The sequence below is a fragment of the Ahaetulla prasina genome, chromosome 1, assembly GCF_028640845.1.
Source record: "Ahaetulla prasina isolate Xishuangbanna chromosome 1, ASM2864084v1, whole genome shotgun sequence".
NCBI lineage: Eukaryota > Metazoa > Chordata > Lepidosauria > Squamata > Colubridae > Ahaetulla > Ahaetulla prasina.
Window position 1 is genome coordinate 344,564,512 of NC_080539.1, and position 20,522 is coordinate 344,585,033.

The following is a 20,522-nucleotide window of genomic DNA, read 5'->3' on the forward strand; positions in this document are numbered from 1 at the left end:
TCACTCTCATCCTAATTCTATCCCCTTTTTCTCATATATGAATTTTTGTTCTGCCCAGTGCTCTGATTTTGTAGGCAATGTATGTGTTACAATGCATTTCGGAATGTCCAATATATCTTTTTCTTCATATTCTCCCCTAATATCCAGATATGTATAGCTTTTTCATTGGAGAACAGTATTACAGTATAATCTTCAGGGGATGAATACTGACAAATGACTGCATTTCATTTTTTACACTGGCTCTCACAGGGCAAATTATTGGAATTATATTTTGAATTGCAATGTTGCATTTTAAGGCAGCCTAAAAAAAATTCATCTTTAATTCTTAGGTCTCCATTTTACCTTTCCATCTCGTTCTGTGTAATATATAAAATGGGTATGACTGAATTTGGAGCACAGCAAAGCTCAATTACCGAGGGTTCAAAATTAAAAGCTGGGTAACTGCTTTTGTGTATTTGGATTGTGTAACTGTTTGTGTATTTGTGGGTATTAACATTTCCTGATAGGATGGTGGGTTGGAATTTACCTGAGAGTGCGCTGAAGAATGAATCCTCTTCCTCCTCCTCAGGGGAGGAAGAGCCTCCCACATCTCCGGTGTGGTCCCATTCCAGTGGAATGGAATCAACGCTGACAGGTGTCTCACAGCCAGACCTCTCGGGACCCCCTAAAGAAGGTATGAGGTGACAGAGAGACTGCTGCGATGGTGGCCCCTCCTGAACTGTCTTCTTTGGCCAAGGATCAGTTTGCATCCCCCTTGCATGGTCTGAATCAGCTTCATTCTCTGAAGACTCTTTTTCATCTTCCAGTCCCTCAACAAGACAACAGAAATACGGATATTGAACACAATTATTAACATGAATTACTTCTGAAACTACTTTGTGTTCTCAGTGTTCAAGAAAAATGGGAATCCTGCAAAGTAGGATTACCTATTTGAATTTATTAGCTACCCAACTATAACAGACTCTTAGTTACCCACTCCCTTCTTTCTTCTAAACCAGTGTTTCTCACCCTTGGCAACTTTAAGATGGATGGACTTCAATTCCCAGAATTCCCCAGCCAGCTGTGACAAGGGTTGTCTTCTGCAACTTTACATGATCTTTGGGGGTGGGGGGGGCAGGTGATCATGCTACAGTTCTATTTCGATTGTGATTGAAGCATTCAATCACATGCCACTTGGATACAGAACAGGAACTACTGAAAACCTCAGAAAAGAAATAATCTGTCCTTTAATTAGGACAAAGTGTTCCTATCCCATCCTGTGTTTTATTTGTCACACAGATTCACACCCATCCACCCACATTCATAAATGCATACATATATTCCTTCTCTTTAAAACTCACAGCATATAGACAGGCCTCCCTGATGAGCTATATCTAATCATTAATCAGACCCTACATGCTTAGTTTCCAGGTGCCCTGGAGTCAAAGAAAAAACTCTTTGGATATAATAATAATCCCTTCTTTAAATTGAAAAAAACTAGTCTTTCCATTATTGGAAGTTTGGAAAATACATCTTCCATGCCTTTTATTCTTTATCTACGTGGCTTTTGAAAAGGAATCTATTGGCAAAGAAACAACATGGGCTCCACAAAGATACAACTTCATTAGTTCTTACTGGATGCCAGGATGTCAGTCTTTGGTGGAATCGGGCTACTCGGCCAAACACTTCCTGGCAGTAACTACGAAATTCTTCTAGTTCCTCTTCGAGTATAATGGCATCTTCTGGTTCACTTTTTTGAATCAGCTTTAACCCAGAAGCAGTCAACTGTTCAATTTTACTGGTATTTAGTGTTATTTCCCTCTGGAAACCCTGTTTAAAAGACAGATAATTATGCTTCCTAAGTATTACCACACATATTACTTAATTAGTGCAATTCAGATTAATCAATCTCATAAAGAGAGGATGGCAACATATAAGGAGAAGCACAGAATATTTCAGCATGGAAAAGTTTGGTGAAGTTAACTCAGATAAAGCAAATAAAGCTGTCTGTCCACTCTTCAAGAAAAGTTCTGCCTTTTCTAAAGTTATTAGGTAGTTTTTTCTAACCTGGAATACAGAAATATTAGTTTATTAATCAATTTACCAGTTTGTTTTTTAGTTGATTTGGCTTTATGTCACAGAAATATTTCAACCCAGCAGGAAGAAGTGCCATCATAGTAGAGTCAATGAGATTTACAAGTTATTAGCAAGGAAGGATAAACCTCTTCTGAGTTGCTGTCACCAAATATGGGGTGCAAATTACTTTCTAGATCTTTCAGGTTTCTGAGAGAAAGATGATGTGGTGGCAAGCCAGCCTTCTGAACTCCAAAACAAAGGCTAAGAGACATGTACAAGCCTAAAGCATAAGGAATATATACACTCCCTTACTTAACAGAGGTACACAAGAGCAAAGCTTTGCTTTCTAGGAACTGCAGAGCAGTTGCAATTTAGGGCTGCTTCCAATAAGCTATTTTTGGTTTGTGTTTGATTATATGTGAGCTTTGGCCAAATGGTAAGCAGAATATTCTCTGAATCTGGTAGGGTCCCTATACACATTCCTGTACAAATATCCTTAAGCCGGATTGGCAAGAATGGTGGCGAGAAAGGATTGATCAACTCTGGATATAAAAAAGACCTCAAACTTATTATTATTACAGATATCCTAAATGTAGCTTTGTTTTATTTAGATAGCGAATGGTTTAAATAGTGTTCTCTAAATTTATGGGACTCTATTTAAATGAACTTAATAGATATATGGGTACCAAATAAAAAGCACCAGGCTCAGATAATCAGTTGGACGTCTGAAACCCAATCTGTTATGAAACTTTTTTTTTTTTTTTAAAAAGTCAATATTTACATTAAGCTGCCGCATTTTGTCATCAAAATCACTCTTTGAGAAATGTTCCACATTTGTCAGCTGAAGATCCATTTCTGTTAACCACACCAGGATGATGTTGTCCTTTGTTCCCATAAATTCTTCCCATTGATTGGTAAAGTGCTAAAGGCAATAAAATAATACAGATACTCAAAGCAATAGTTCTCATAACACACAGTGTCCTTAAAAGTCTTCTATTTATTAACATCTTAGTGTGTTGATGTGCTATGAACCAATTAAGCAAAAATTCATTCACTCTACGCTGTATCTCAAGCTGTAAATTTCACAGAGCACATTGGTAATCTTTCTGATTCAGGCCACTCAAGTGTTGTTAGTCAATTATATAAATGTAATGATTCGATTTAGCTATCTTCCCTGCCAAAGAGTTTAGGGCAGTATGCGCAATTCTTTTGCATGCCTCATAACAATCCTACAAGACAGTTAAGCTTGAATACGTGCATATGGCTGGTCTAATGAATTTAATAACTAAAAAAGGATTTGAAGCTGAATCTCCTGCTTTTTAGTTTGACATTCTAATCACATTTAGTTCTCCTCATGATTTAAATTCAGGACTGAAACCAAGTTTGTGCATGCAGGAGGTTGTAGATTGAATCTCTAATGTCTCTAAATAAAACAAGGGCTAAAGGAATAGTATAACAAGAAAAAAAATCCTCTAGTTCAGAGCTGTCAAACTTGTGGCTCATGGGCCGGATGCGTCATGTGCTGGCCACGCCATGCCCAGTTTAGGAAGGGGAAAAAAGTCATGATACGTCATGTGATGACATGACAATACAAGTTTGACACCCCTGCTTTAGTTTAAGGTATATTAAACAAGGTCTCATTAGAAGGGTTGGAAAATTGGTGCAGTCACTTTTGTGATTGGTTTATAGTTATTGAATCCCAGCATTATTCAGTTGCCTATCAATCTTTCTAAGTCTTTTATTAAAGCTTATAAATGCCCACAAGTGTTAAATTCTCTATAAGCATTGGCAATATTAGCATCATTAGCTTCATTCAAATAAGTTAACAACAAGAATAATTTGTTTAACACAAAGTTAGATGACATACTGCATGACAAATATTTTGCACTTCAGTTCCCATCAGACCCAATCAGCAAGGCCAGTGATTAAGGACTATAGAATGTCCTTAATGTCATACAAAACATTTGGAAGGGACCAGGTAACCCACCTTTAGTTTATAACTGGCAAGGATTGGTACAAACTGTTTCTTTCATTATTTAACAAGCACAGCACATTACAATCAGGAGGCTGTTAACTGACTAAAATCACTCAGCAAGCTCCATGGCAAAGTATGGATTTGAACCCAGGACATTTTGATCATTTTCTAATATATGATGCTTACATGGAGACTATAAAAGCCCTCATAGCACCATGGTTAGAATGCAATATTGCAGGCTAACTCTGCCCATAGCCTGGAGTTCAACCCTGACCAACTCAAGCTTGACTCAACTTTCCATCCTTTCGAGGTCAGTACTATGAAGACCCAGATTGCTGGGTGCAATATGCTGATGTTGTAAACTGCTCACAGAATGCTGTAAAGTACTATATAGTGGTATATAAGTCTAAATGCTATTGCTACATTAACCATAACACTACACCAATTTGCTCTCGGACACTACAATTCCCTAATTCTGCAAATTTGACTAAGTATAGAACTGAAATAATTTCCACCTGGGAAGTCAGAATGTGTAGGTGATGGTTCCATAACAGCAGTGTTTCTCAACCTTGGCAACTTTAAGATGTTTTAAAATGCATGCTGGTCAGGCAATTCTGGGAGCTGTATATTTAAGTTGCCAATTCTGCACTACATAACTCAACCTCTTGTTCCCTTAAGAAAACACATTTCTTAATATCTGCTTTGTCTCCGAGCCCAAAGATTCTTTTTCAAGAGGCAAGTGGACTTTCTGTTTTTTCTTTGAAGACATTTTGCTTCTCATCCAAGAAGCTTCTTTAAAGCTTCTTCAAAAAAAAACAAGAAAGTCCAGTTGCCTCTTGAAAAAACACCTTTGGGATAACCATGACCTGGATGACTGAGAATCTCCAGAGATACTTCTCCAAACCTGTTTGCAACTACCTTAAGTCTCCTGAGAATTGCTGTGACACGTTTCTGAAGATTGTCCCATCGGTGATTACCCTCATAAACCATCTGCTTGAGCTTGTTAGCTGAATCAGTGCGATTCTCACGGGCCAACCGCCGATATTGCTTATTGATTAATTCCAGCTGGGTTAGTCGCTCATGAATTTGCCGCTGAAATGCCTAAGAAAAAAAAGTATTTTATATTATGTTTTCCCAAATGATTTAAAATTAATGCATTCAAAATAATAAAGAGGAAAGTTGCTACCCAAGAAAAGTGACAAATTAAAATATAGGATATGTTTGATATCACAATTTGGTAAATTTACCTAATTTACATCTGTACACAAAGATGGAAAAACTACAAAAGGAGTCCTTACTTCAAATTTCTTCAACTCTTCCTTGGCTGTTACATACAAAATCTCTGAAGAGTTAGGATAAGCTGCAGTTTTCTCTGCTGCTTTCAACCAAACTTCAAAACGAGAGTAATCTTCCAAAAACTTTTGCCATAGTCGCCAAGTTGCCTCAATCCTATTGCAGAAACAAGCAGCAACAGTTTATTTGCAAATATGAATCTCTTTCTGCAAGACATGTCCTGCATCAAAATTCATTTATGTTTCAATCGAAACTGAACCAAACCAAATCCAATCCAATCCAATAAACTATACTCAATTCAACTAAAAAAGTGCATTCAATACTCCTAGCATTGGCATTGACGATGTTATGAAATCGGCATCAAACAATCAAACTCAGAAAACTGGATATCCTGACCTGGATATATTCTCTTCCACTAGCATTCAGAAATATCCTGAATGAAAAACATTCAAACTAAGTTTTAACTAAAATTTATTTCCTCCAGGACAGAAAAAAATATATATGACCTTAACTTGAAATACTAAATTAAAATGATTCAAAAAGATAATTTTTAAAGACTTCCATTTTATTTCCTCATAACTCAGTTGGCTATTTCTTCTTTTAATCCCAAATCCCTAGACTTGGAGTGTCAGGTTTGTAGACTGATATACAATAAGATATACATAGTATTCAATCTTAACTATGAGATTTGGTTTGCATTCTGGCATTTTCCCAGAGACATATACCAACACTTCAAAGGCAGAAAAATGCATATACCAAATATATAATATAGTACATGTTCTGTGCCTGGAAAATCTGTGCCTTGTAGCTTAAGTAAAGTATGTAAGTTAATCAAATGTTAAATTTGTCATTTTGGAATAATATCGACTGAAGGCATTTTAAAACATTTTAAATAATTTATTCTAGCTTTAGTTACCACAACTAGGAGCAAAGAACTGAATAAACCATTGACATTTAAATTCTCTCATCCCAGACAATAAATGTATTTCCTTAGATTTTGAAGTTTTTAGTTTAGAGATTTTCACATCATTTCTTTTTATTTGAAGAATGAAGCAGAGACCAATGAACATAAGCTATAGCACTAAGCTAATATTTTTTTATGCAGTAAATTACTTATCTGTTCTTTCTTTCAAGAATAGATTATTTGGGCTTTTCATAGATATTGTTTAAAAAACTAACATGTTTTGGGGTTTTTTTAGAAAGAAGAGAAACAATGGCTTACTTCATCCGCCTCTCTATAGACATGGCACAGATGTTTCTCCACCGCCGTTCTAAGCTCCTTGTTGTCTGCTGGATTGAATCGCATTCGGTCTCATTGGCACAGGCATCAGAATCATGCAGCAAGATCTCACATATATTGAAGACTGATTCCACTCCTGCTGTGTGCTGTTCAATATCCCGTTGCAGGTCCTACAACCATAAACAAAAAGTCATTTCCAGTTATAGTATTTAGTTTCATACAACACAACAGAAGAAGCCACTGATATGTCACATGAAAGATCAGACATTCCATATCCAAAGACTTTCCTAATGATTGTTATATATTAGTCATTAGTTACGACAGACTGTTGGTAACAGATCAAATAGGTACACACACTCTTCAAATAAGAAGCTGCACATATAACCCAATAGTGGCAATCATTCTAAGTTTTCTCCATAACATTACATTTGGGGAGGATTATTATGGAGGAACATTTAAACATTTAATTCCCCCACTGATAAGCTTGAAAAAAGTTTTACCTAAACAAATTTTAGCATATATTAAAATATAGCATATTTAAATATTAAACTATATCATCCTACGCATAGCAAAATCTTGCTACTGCACTTCCCGCTTTGCATTTTGGTAGTTAAAAGCACTGATATACAAATGGATTTGAATGGATATCAGAGACATTCTTTTTCAAACACTGAATTCTTTCTAGAAATGTTATTCTTCTAATGCCTCAAAAGTTTCACAGTCTCGGTATTACCTGTTACTATCAATCCTCTTTACCTGCATATCCTTAAAAAACTACTCTCCTTTGAATCAAGCTTAACACATGGCAAATTCATGGATCCACCTATATAATTTTCTTGACAACAATATATAAATGATTAGCAATTGCTTGTATTCAATCATATAGTAAGAAGTTATATATATATAGTACATATAGTAGAGGGCCTCTGTGGCTCAGACTGCTAATGCAGTCTGTTATTAACAGCAGCTGCCTGCAATTACTGCAGGTTCTAGTCCCACCAGGCCCAAGGTTGACTCAGCCTTCCATCCTTTATAAGGTAGGTAAAATGAGGACCCAGATTGTTGGGGGGCAATAAGTTGACTTTGTATATAATATACAAATGGATGAAGACTATTGCTAACATAGTGTAAGCCACCCTGAGTCTTCAGAGAAGGGCGGGATATAAATGCAAATTTTTTTAAAAAAAGTTCATCTAGCCTAGAAGGTAAGGTTTTCCTTTGAAACTCTTATTCTATCAATTAAATTAGAAGGCCACAAGGCACAGCCAATGCAACACAATGTATTCAGGTATTCTGCTGGTCAATATCCATTGAAAAGACTGCAAATTGCATGAATATGAGTATTCCTACAAAGCTTACTTTTATTTAACATTCAAGAAAACTTCTCAATGGATTATCTTTTTCTCTCTTTCCTATTTCTTTCTGACTATATATTATAGAGACAAGGTAGGAACTGACCACAGCAATTCATGATTCAGACTCTTAAAGCATTCAATAAAAACTGCAAATCTGGGACACTTTTAAATTATTAATAGGCATTCCAAGTAAAGTGATCGGTTTTCTAAACTACATGAAAAGATCTGCTATATGAAACTAATAGAATGATCTAACTCAACATTGTGCTAGGTATGGTAGACAAACATACGCCTCTAAAGTTTACAAGCAGGGCATAAAAACAACAGCATTCCTAGTTGTTTGTTCTGCCTTTGTTCTTCAATAAATTGTGTCAAAAATTTAGTGATTCTACTTTAGTATTCTGTGTTAGATATACTGATAGAGACAACCCCCATGAGTTTCAGTATTTGTGTGTGTATGTGTGTGTGTGTGTGTTTCTGTGTGTGCATGTGTGTGTGTGTGTATCTACATTGGGGTGTATACAGAGTCTATAAGCAATTCCTGGTGCTATAATATATCACTTCACTACAACTAAAGCCAGAGCCTTAATCTGAGCTGCTAACGAAGTTATAAATAATTGGAAATATTATTTTGGCAGGAGAGATGAATCAAAGGAGAATGTCTCTGAAAGACCACAGCTGGAAAATGCAATCTTTCATAATAGATGAAAATCACAATTTGAAGAGAAAGTAAAGGAATTAGAAAAGCTTTGTAAAACCAGTCCAGATTGACAAGTATTAAGAAAGTTAAATAAAGAGTTAGATTTATTGGAAATGGTAGAATTTCAGGATAAACTATGCCCAACAAAATTATGTTGTAATGCAAACAAATCAGGGGAAACTTCTGGATTATCAAATTAGAAAAGAGAAAGAAGGATGTTTGGAGCAACAGAGAAAGAAAAATTATTACAGTCTATACAAGAATAAAAAAATAGAGAAATTTGCAAAAAATTTTTTAAGGAATTGCATTCTAGATAAAAAATATTGACGAAGGAAATTTAGAAACATATATTTAAAATTCAAAGCCTAAAATTTTACATAAGAACATAGAGAAATCTTATGGAAATTAATAATAATTTAAGAGATTAAAAAAGCAATAAAAAAATAAAGCACCAGGCCCAGAAGGGTTGATGACCTCTATGGCAAGTGTATCAAACTCATGGCGTCACACCATTGTCATGTGATATATCGGGACTTCCCCACCCCTTCGCTAAACCAGACATGGGCATGGCCAACACATGACGCATCTGGCCCATGGGCCAGGAGTTTGACAGCCCTGCTCTATAGTATAACAATGTAGAAGAGAATTGAGTAGAACCATTATTGAAGATAATGCATGAAATTCAAATAATAAAAACAATACCAAAGACTTGGGAAGAGGAATATCTAACATTGATATACGAAGAAGGGAATGATCTCAGGATCACTAATTGAGTTAAACATTGGCCCAACTCTTTCAGTTCTACTTTTTTTTCACACTACCTGCTGCTCTGAGAGTCTCCTTTGTATTTCTTGATCATCACAGATGTCATAAACAATAGGTTTAGAAAGCTCAGATTCAATGCGTGCCAGCCATGTATGAAGATGACTCATGTTTTTGTCCAGCTGTTGTATGAAAGCAAAGGTATCTTTCAACTTCTTCACTCTGGAATAATCAAGAAAAGTATAACGCATGTAAGAAAGGTTGTCTGTATATATGTGCATAGTTGTGGCATGTCACTTTTCATTCAATTGAATTTCGATAGACATCAACCTTTGTATTCAAAGCAACAACTTACCCCAAGCTGCTGCTTTCAACCTATTTTGGAGTATTACTCCAGTCATCCCAGCCAACATTTGGAGAAAGCTGAAGTTCAATCCAATCAGGTTGGGGGAAGTAATCACACAATCAAATTACTACTTGACTACTGACATTCCTTTAGAACAAAGAAGAACTATAAGGTTCAAAAACAGCTATTTGTACAAATATATTAATTTCTAAATCATCTGTCACTTTAACATAGAAGTGTTTATTTCAGAAGTACTGTCTTACATCTGATAGAAACAGCCATTTTGCTTCCAATATGAGATGAAAAATCTTCAATTTGCAGCAAAATTCTAAGATGAAATAGATCCTAGATACTGATCACATATCTTGATATCCCTAAAAAATTAAGCTGTTGGAGCAACCAATTAGTCGCTTGTTCATCATCTTGTTCTTCTCTGCAACTTTTCAAATTTCCATAAATCTGTTAAAAGTGATATTCCCAGAACAATATTATTTTCTTCTCCTATATCAGTTGTATGTATCTTTCAAAATCTGAAAAGATTCTGGAGAGATACAAAGAATGGCAGAGAAACAAAAAACTCCTACCAGGCAACTTGAATTATCATGACAGAATGAATTTTGCTTTTAAAATCTTTTTATTTTAATGACATGGTTTAAAAAGTCAAGCAAAATGCATGCTTATATTTCAATCTAAATATCCTTCTGAATAGTGGGGTTGATATGTTACTTGAATTTGATAAGTCTCCTGAGCAATTAGACAGTATAGGTAGTCCTCAATTTATGGCCACAATTGAGCCCAACATTTATGCTGCTAAGTGAGAAATTTGTTAATAGCACTAGCAATAGCACTTAGACTTACATACTGCTTCACAGTGCTTTTACATTCCTCTCCAAGCAGTTTACAGAGTCAGCATGTTGTCCCCAACAATCTGGGTCCTCATTTTACCCACCTTGGAAGGACAGAAGGCTGACTCAACCTTGAGCCTGGTGAGATTCGATCTGCCAAATTGCAGGCAGCCAGCAGTCAGCAGAAGTAGCCTGCAGTACTGCACTCTAACCACTGCACCACTGCAGTTAACTGAGTTTTGCCCCATTTTATGACTTTTCTTGTTAAGTGAATCACTGAAATTGTTAAGTTATCAACCTGGTTGTTAAGCGAATCTGGCTTCCCCATTGACGTTACTTGTCAGAAGGTTGCGAAATGTGATCACATGACCCGGGGACACAGCAACCGTCATAAATATGAAACAATTGTTAAGTATCCAAATGTATATCACGTGACCATGGGGATGCTGAAGTGGTCATAAGTGTCAAAAATGGTCATAAGTCATTTTTTTCCGTGTTGTTGTTGGAGAAAATACAAAAAAAGATCAAGGGACCTGAACATTACAAAGCATCTGATGCCAATCTGATGAAGGGCAAACTAGTATATAAGGCAGGGTTTGGTTTTTTAAAAAAAAAATGAAATAAATTAATATTCCAAATAGGAAAAAGATTTGCCATTTTTCCCCAGAGCCATCATAAGCAACATGCAACCACAAGCCTTTATGTAAATGGATTCTACTCATGCCAGATTCCATGGACAGAGACAGCATTCGGAGTGGCCGGGTGGGGGTGGGGGATGCAGACCTGTCCTGCTGTCAATTCATTTACTCATAAAGGGGGCAGGTACTCATCTCTTTCGGCAATGATGAGGAAAGCAAAGGGTTGATTTCAACAAAGAGGGAGAAGCCCCTGAATGTTATTTATTGGCTTGCAATTCTCCTCCCCTCACCACACCTTTTGTCCAATCCTCCCTCCACGGACCACACACACACACACACACACACACACACACACACACACACACACATCGCCATCCATTCTGACAAGAGCTGGGCCCATCCCCCATGACCACTGCAGCACACAGACATGTCTCCTACCGCATCGTACAATTTTATTCTCACCAGACTCTTGACGACCAGAAATGCACTTACTGTTTATAAGGGAAAAGCATTCCTTAGCTTATCAGTCCAAAGCTGCAGGGACAGCATCTGACTGAGCCGAGCACTGGAGGAAAAGGAAACCCCTCCTCCTTGGATGCCCTATTTAATATCACTGCCTTAACATCTCTCCCACATAGAAAGAAGAGAGTTGGGGGGTGAGGGGGAGGAATCTCAGGCCTTCCCCTTTCCTTCCTTTGAGCCCTAACTAGAGAGAGTGTGGTGCTTATATGCCCATGCGCACACCCGTAGGTCCATGATGAACAATGCTGCTAAAAAACAAATGCTATTTTTCTTCTGATTTGGTATCTGTCAACAATACCAGATTCAAACCAAGAGCTAAAATGAAAAATAAAAAAGGAACCAACTATTTCTCTTGTGAAAAAACACACACCAATTTTTTACTTGCAGGTGATTTGCCTGCAGGACCATAATGCTCAATGTGAAAATGCTACTCAAATGGCAGACATCTGCTAAACATCTTCCCTTCCCACTCTATTAGGTAGCATAATTTATGTGTCCTAGGCTATAATCTCACACGATCATACTCTATATTGCTCCATTCCCTGTCATAGACACCAAATATAAGGGTGGAGATTTTGACCTGAAGTTTATTTATTTATTTTACTGGAAGCTTGTCTGGCTGCCGTACAAGAAAACATTTAAAAACATTAGGTAAAGGTAAAGGTTCCCTTCGCACATACGTGCTAGTCGTTGCCGACTCTAGGGGGTGATGCTCATCTCTGTTTCAAAGCTGAAGAGCCAGCACTGTCCGAAGACATCTCCGTGGTCATGTGGCCGGCATGACTCAACGCCAAAGGCACACGGAACGCTGTTACCTTCCCACCAAAGTTGGTCCCCATTTTTTCTACTTGCATTTTTACGTGCTTTCGAAACTGCTAGGTTGGCAGAAGCCAACTTTAAAAACAGAAGCCAACATTAAAAACAGAAGCCAACATTAAAAACATTACAAGTGGTAAAAGAGAAGATGAGAATCATAGGAAACAAAACCAGCAACTGCATAAAATCAAAAGGAACACAACTGAAGTAAAACAACATTATTACAAATACAGTATAATAATTTTGTAATATAAAATCTTACACAAAATAAGATTTTAAGATTGATGAGGATATTGGAATTAAGATGAAAGAAAAGTGGTTTTTACTCAGCACTGCATTGAAAATAGTATAATATAGGTGCCAATGGACTTCTCAAGGCACAGGAAGAGGGATGTAGAAAACAATGGAATCTAAGAGGTACTTCTGTTAGTATCCCGGAGATGATCTGAAAGTCTCAATGGGTAGATAATGTACAACTTCAGATATGACTTAGTTGTCACAGGGAACCAGGTAAAAAGCTAATTATATGCTATTTTGTAAATATGAAAGCAAGTATTTCCCTTTCTCCAAATAGCACCTGATGAATGAGAATTATGCTACTTGGGCAAAGCAATGATATACGTTACTGTATAGATGATACTGCAGTACTGATAATACTGGTAGTCCTTGATTTATGACTGGTTGCTTAACTATCATTTGAAATTACAATGGACCTACCCAGAACTACTTACGACCTGTTCACATGATCATATTTTGGGCACTTGGCAACCAGCTCCCCTTTATGGCCATTTGCAGCATCCTGTATTCACATGACCATGGTTTGCAACATTTATTTATTTATTTTTGGCCAGTGTTTACTTTCAGTTTCTGACAATTGGGGAAAAATGGATTAACAAATGTATTGTTTGCTTAATGACCATCATTAAAAGGTTTGTAATTTCAAATCCAGTGATTTTTATTTATTTATTTATTTATTAATCAAACTTTTATACCGCCCTTCTCCCGAAGGACTCAGGGCGGTGTACAGCCTTCATTTAAAATGGTTAATATACATATTAAAATAACAATTAAAAAGCTTATTCAATAAAAGGCCGAAATTAAAACCGTCCATTTGACCATATAAAATACCCAATAAAATTACCATTAAAAGTTTAAAATTTAAAATTTAGAATTTAAAAATCAGGCTGTGATGTGACGCCTTGACGTACAACTGCAATGACTATGGTTATAATTGTAAATTGAGGACTACTTGCCCTGACTGAGTATGAATCCTCAAGGATAGGTATGGGCTCATCATGGGGGAGAGCTTTGCAAGTCTAAATAACCACTTTAACCCTTTTTTAAATTTTAAGGATTTTTTAAAAACTTATTTTTACTTTGTCCTAATCTGGGAGATTCTGGTGGCTGCAGGAGGTATGCTAATAGGCTGCATGTGGTCTCCGGGCTTCTCTGCTTAAAAAGGTAAACCGAGTTATGCAAAACATGACTCATAATTTATATACTTAATATCTATCATTTTTACTTTTCCTTAATGAAACATGAAAGCATATTGAGGGACCCTATTAAAACTCTATATTTCAAATTTAACATTTTAAAAGAGACTAATGAGAAGGATATCATAAAATACAACTTTGTTTAATTTATATCTTTCTATGGTAATTTTATGTTGAGGCATTTCCAAGTCTTATTATTATTTTTGATAACCTATAAACAACAAAAGAGATTGAACACTTTATGAAGGAAAAAAGCCAACATAATTTAAGAGAGCAAGGACGCAGCATGGTATCATTTCTAATAGTCCAAAACATTCCATCCAAAAAGGAGACATCCTTATGTTAATCAACATACTGTTGCCTATTTGTTAATTTGCTTTAGCAAACCTGTTTAGGAGCAGACATGCACTCATAAGAAAAAGATGCTTCCTGTTCAGAGCTCTGAAAACTGCCAGGCCACCCCTGGAATGCATGGAGGAATATATCTAGAGGACAAACCCTACATTCTTGAATTGCACAAAATAGTGTGTCCTTGAAACACAGTGCACTCCACATCCCTTTTTAGGATGGTTAGGTTTGATTTATGGAAAAGATCTGTCTTCTGCCCTCAACAGTATCACAAATCATTTCCTTGATTTGTTACATGGGAAACCAGCCAAAGAAGCTTGTTAATAATGTCTATAAAGCTTTGTGCAATGACAGAATTACACAACTACAATTTCCTGACTAAAAATACATTGGCAGCATGTATCTTATTTTGAGAATTTAATCTTGAATTTGTCTTTAGATTGAATGGCACACCTGCAGTTTATACAGGATTTCAACTGCTTGTATTAGCAAAAATATTCTATAAAATAAGACCAGGAATATAGAGACCTTGAGGCAACAGACTGCATGGAACAGACCAAATTCCACCATGACTTAATTCATTTGTGTAATGACATCATTAGGACTTAATTTATTTCATTTATGTTACCACACAAATAGCATAAAACGGTGTGAATTGCAAAAATGCTTCAGTGATATACTCCTTGATTTAATGTAATATCAGGAATAATGGATACTTCTCATTCAGCATTTGGTTCACTATAGCCTCTGTATCTTTATAAAGCAATATCTGTATATAATATACTTCATACAGTATTACAAACACATAAAATACTTCTCTGCTCCAGAAACTTCTAAATGTCATAAGTATGGGATCAAAGAAAGAGGAATGAAAGACAAAATAATTAACAAAATAATGCAGAGCAGTAAAAGCATTTTAAAGTCCTATCAGAGATAGAGGATTAAATTCACATCTCTTTGATGTATGTATTAGGATCACGTATATTATTTCATTTCAGCACCCTGGTAGGAGAAAGCTTCACTCTGATCTAAAGAACATAGAAACATATTTTGGGGGGAAAAATTCACCCTCCAAATGAGGAACACTTTGTCCTTTTTAATTTTTAAGGCTTCTTCCCATGTCTCAAGGTATCTCCAACATTGCTACATGAAACAGCTCAAGAAGTTCCACAAAATTTGCATGCATCAACATTAAAACAGATGTCTCTATGTTATTAATTTGTTCTTGTTGTATTGTTCATAGATACACTAAGTTCCCCAAACTGCTCCTGGTTAGACACACATCCTTTTCCAGCTGCTTCTCTGCACAAAGAAAGCCTTTGTGCATGGCAGAAGCCAAGTGTGTTTGCGCACTGTGGAAACACAACAAAGCCCCATGCAGCTAAAGCCTTATGGCAACTCAAAGGATAAGAAGCACAAGTGAAAAACTTGTCTAATTTGCCCATATGTCTCCAGCTGTTTATTGCTTTAAGGTGAAGCCACGTCTTTACTACAATGATCTGTTTTGACCAGTGGCTCCCAAGTTGTTTTTGTTGCCATTAAAATGCTTCTCAGTTATACCCATTTGTTATAGTTGATTTAAAACCAACAATTATTTGCACAAAATACATAGATCTTATGACCACCATTTAGTGAAATTCTGGCAATAAAATTTTAAAAAAAGGACATATTTGGATGAGATATGCTATAAATTTGGATTATTGGTTAATTCCTTCCCTCCATCACTGAATTCTTTGCCCAGAGAAGAGCACAGGTGTAAATCCAAAGATGCTTTTTCAAAAGGCAACTGGATTTAGTTTTTCCTCAAAGGCGTTTCTCCAGCTGAACTGAAGAAGCTTCTTGGAATGAGAAGTGAAATGTCTTCAAGGAAAAACAAAGTCCATTTGCCTTTTGAAAAAGCCTATTTGGGAAAACCATGACCTGGATGACTGAGAATTTCCATAGGCATAGGTGCAAATAACACACACACACACACACACACACACTTATGAATGCTTTTGGGAAGCTCTCTTATTACTGGGGAGAATCATGAAGACCTTGTGGTGAGCTTTTTAAAAAAGCAGAAATTCTTGGCTGTGCTGATCTAGGAAGCAGTCATAGGGTAGGATTATATGCTTCTGGGGGGAAAATGATTATAGTAGCTCATTGTATCATCTAAATATGCTCAAATTGTTTGAAATTTGATGAATGTATAAATCCGTGCAAATGGAATAGTTTCCTGACATAAATTAATGGCAAAATAGAATGCACCCTTAATCCAGCACAGGTTCACTTCATCCGTCTTTTACAATAAATAAGTTCCCTTCTGCAATACAGGATTAATGAAGCCATATTTGAATGTTATTCTTACCTGCCTATCCAAGTGCCCAAAATAATTGATTTCTCTAGTCTCCCTCTCTAATAGTGAAGTAGAGATCTTTATGATACCTTGCTTTTCCTAACACATAAATCAATGATATTTTATAGGGAAAAGGCATGCACAATGTCTCAGTTCAGCTAAATCTCTCTTAATCTTTCCAGGAAAGGGCTGAGGCTGAAACATGGGTCTCTTATTCTTTTCTTCATCCTTTGTCTCTTTTCTAAATTTCTGAAAACTCTGCAAATCTTATATTATTATTAGATGGTACCAATATTACAATATAATCCAAATATCTGATATTGCAGACATGGAAAACTAGTTGTTGTATGCTTCAGAGGTAATTCTTGGGAAATACAACTGCTAAAATGTTGGACAGTGACTGCCAGTCAACAGACATACTGCTGAAAGAAATGTGATGTGTTCACCAGTTTGTCACTTAGCATATGTTTAAGATAAAGTAGCAGTTAACCAACCAATCATCTCTTTCTAAACAGGATGTTGGGGTAGCACCTACTCACAAAACATAGATGAATTACCATCACACCTTACATTGTGTGACTAAAATGTACATTGACTAAAATGTAATGCATAAATCAACCTTGAGGACTCTAACAGAATAATAGAGTTGGAAGGGACATTTGAGGTCATCTAGTCCAACCCCCTGCTCAAGCAGTAAATTATATACTATTTCAGACAAACTTCTACTGAAGTTGTTATTTCTTTTATAATTTTACCATGCTTATATGCCAATTAATGAACACGGACTTACCGTCCTCCAATGATATCAAAGAGGTGTTGCCAGCGGTCATTAATTTTGTTGAGTTTCTCTTCAATTTCAGCCCCTCTACTTTGGTTGCTAGATTTGATCAATTGATTGCCCATTTGCTTGAAGTGAACTAGCTCACTTTCGTTAAACAGATTGATTTCCTCCATGTAATCCTAAACAAGAGAATTTTAACTTTTAAATTAATACATTTTGCATGAAATGGAAAAGGTAAAAACAAAAGTTAGACATTTACAGAAAGAAGCTTAAATTTATTTATTTATTTATTTATTATTTTAATTTCTATACCGCCCTTCTCGCAAAGAACTCAGGGCGGTTTACTGCCAGGTAAAACAACAGATACAAAAATTAAAAACAAATTTAAAAAACTAATTCAAATTTGGTTGAAAACATTAAAACTCTAGTAAAAAAACCCATTAAAAACTATTAGGCCAGTCCTGTGCGATGGAACAAAAATGTCTTCAGCTCGCGTCGGAAGGTCCGGAGGTCAGGGAGTTGGCGTATCCCTGGAAGTAGCTCGTTCCAGAGGGCAGGAGCCCCCACGGAGAAGGCCCTCCCCCTGTAGGTTTCAAGTATTTTCACGGTGGAAAACCCCCCTGAATAGTTGGTTATATTAAAAATACTGTAACCAGTTCCCTCTTATTTTATCTTTAAGCCTAAGCGAGAAAACATGGGTTGCATTTTCCTTCTTAATGCTTTCCTTTCATGGGGTGAAAATAAAGTATTCATTTAAAAAGAGTTATATTTCTATTACCCGAGGGCAGAGGTCTGCAAACTTGGCTCTTTTAAGACTTGTGGACTTCAACTCTCAAAGTCCCTCAGCCAGCTGGCTGAGGGACTCTGGGAGTTGAAATCCACAAGTCTTAAAAGAGACAAGTTTGCAGACCCCTGCCCTAGGCTAGTAAAACATTCTGCTAGTTAAATGGGAAAGAGGAATCAATCTGCTGAGGAGGAGCTACCACAGGGATGGAGGGGTGAGGTTGAACAGTCTTAGATCGTTTTCCAACCTGGTCCTGGACAAGCAAGCCATTGTCCTTGAACCAAATCTTAACAGAAGAAAAGTTCCATTATGTTTCTGTGCTGGCAGAAGGTTCACATTTAGTCTTCTGAACCCCACAAAAAATAGCTGCAGGATAAGGTTCTTTCTCTCTGGCAACTAAAGCAGAAATGAATCTGCTGAAATCCAGCAGGTTCTGCCAGGTTCTGGAGAACCGGCATTGGAAATTTTGAGTAGTTCAGAGAACTGGCAAATACCACCTCTGGCTGGTGTCAGGGTGGGGTGGGAATGGAGATTTTGCAATATCCTTCCCTCAGGAGTGGGGAGGGAATGGAGATTTTGCAGTATCTTTCCCCTGCCATGCCCACAAAGCCATGCCCACAAAGTCACACCACACCACACCAAACCCACAAAGCCATGCTCACAGAACTGGTAGTAACAAAATTTGGATTTCACCACTGATCCTAGGGATACAGAACTGGACTGGAAGGGGCTCTCCTTAGCAATTGAAATCCCACAGGACATAATCTCCATCCCTGTTTTCAGCCTGTCTCAGCAGCTGGATGGAAAATAGAGGAAACTCTGTGAGGCTATGACCTCTGCAAAAATTGAGCTCTCTTGGAGCATCGGCAAAGAGGCTGTCTGAATGAACCCCTTGAATCATAAAGCTGCTAGACAGACCAGGAAGTTGAAGAAAATATCCTGGAAGAAGTCAAATGTAAGCAACTTTCAAACTTTTGCCAAGGAAATTACATAAATATAGCCTTGAGTTGAAATTACCAGCAGCTCAGCTTGCCTCAAATAAGGCATTGCCTTAAATATGAAAAGAAGGCCAAACAGACGTTGAGAATTGCCTTTAAATCAGGGGTGTCCAAACTTGGTCCCTTTAAGACTTTTGGACTTCAACTCCCAGAGTTCCTCAGCCAGCTTTGCTGGCTGAGGGACTCTGGGAGTTGAAGTCCAAAAGTCTTAAAGGGACCAAGTTTGGACACCCCTGCTTTAAATAATAGTTTAAATCCATCAGCCTACTGAGCACAGAAAAAGAAAAGAAGCCTAACCATTACATCACCTCTGTTGATAAACTCTGTTGGCCTTCTAGCTACTGTAAACAAACCCTTTCATTTAATTTCTCCTAGATGACTGTTACATAAAGTTGAAGAAAGTTGAAGAAAAAATATTTAAGCTTACATTTTATCTTTTCCCTCCATCTCCCTTTTTCCTTGTGTATACAACTTTTCAATTGTATACTTAAGATTTGGAACTCTCATATTATAATATTTTGTAAGCTTTTAAAAAAAATAAAGGTTAGGTATCAATTTAAATAACTAAAAAATAATCACCACAGAAGACTAAGGATTTATACATTTTGCAGCTTTGAGAAAAGGAGAAGTTTAAATCAAGGTGTTTTAAGTTAGTTCTTATTGATCTCTCCTAAAACTTCAATATGGCAAGCATACCTAAACAAGAATAAACTTCTGTGTACATCAATAAAGTTTACTCACCTTTTGCAGCTTCTCTATCATGTCTTCAATACTGATATCTGCTGATTGAGGAACTTTTTCTTCCATCTGCATCAGCCAAGTACACAGCTCCTTATTTTTTTCATTGAACACAATCCAGGCATTGAGTTGTTCCTCAATATCTTGCTTGTGCAGAGAAACCTATGGAGGAAGATATAGATGACATTAATTAAATTAAATTAATTAAATTAAATTAATTAAATTTATTCTCTATTAAATTTTGGGAGGAGCCAAAGTTTACTGATGCAATCCATGAGCAGATAAAAAGAATATTTCTCCCTACAGATTTCACTGCAGAATTCAATAACATCCTCAAACAATTCCTTCACTTACAAATAATATTTCCCCCCATTTTTGGGTAGTGATGGAAAAATCTTTGATATAACAAAGAAATGTAAAGCTTATCCAGAAAACACCAGATCATCTCACTTGTAAGTCCATTAAAATGGCAAAATTGAGCACTATGCCTATGCA

The 20,522-nt window shown here is 36.6% G+C and overlaps 1 protein-coding gene across 11 annotated transcripts in view; it reads right to left on the minus strand.

Annotated features, from left to right (window-relative positions):
• The window catches only part of SYNE2 (spectrin repeat containing nuclear envelope protein 2), a 276,441-nt gene that overhangs the window by 14,845 nt on the left and 241,074 nt on the right, over positions 1-20,522 (minus strand). For all 11 annotated transcript variants that reach the window (XM_058162907.1, XM_058162909.1, XM_058162908.1 and 8 more), the window contains 9 exons: positions 20,031-20,189; positions 17,517-17,686; positions 9,440-9,602; positions 6,546-6,733; positions 5,329-5,479; positions 4,949-5,131; positions 2,837-2,977; positions 1,615-1,809; positions 527-809 (listed from right to left, as the gene is read on the minus strand). In XM_058162907.1, coding sequence (XP_058018890.1) covers positions 527-809; positions 1,615-1,809; positions 2,837-2,977; positions 4,949-5,131; positions 5,329-5,479; positions 6,546-6,733; positions 9,440-9,602; positions 17,517-17,686; positions 20,031-20,189 — 1,633 coding nt within the window. The remainder of the gene's footprint in view (positions 1-526; positions 810-1,614; positions 1,810-2,836; positions 2,978-4,948; positions 5,132-5,328; positions 5,480-6,545; positions 6,734-9,439; positions 9,603-17,516; positions 17,687-20,030; positions 20,190-20,522) is intronic.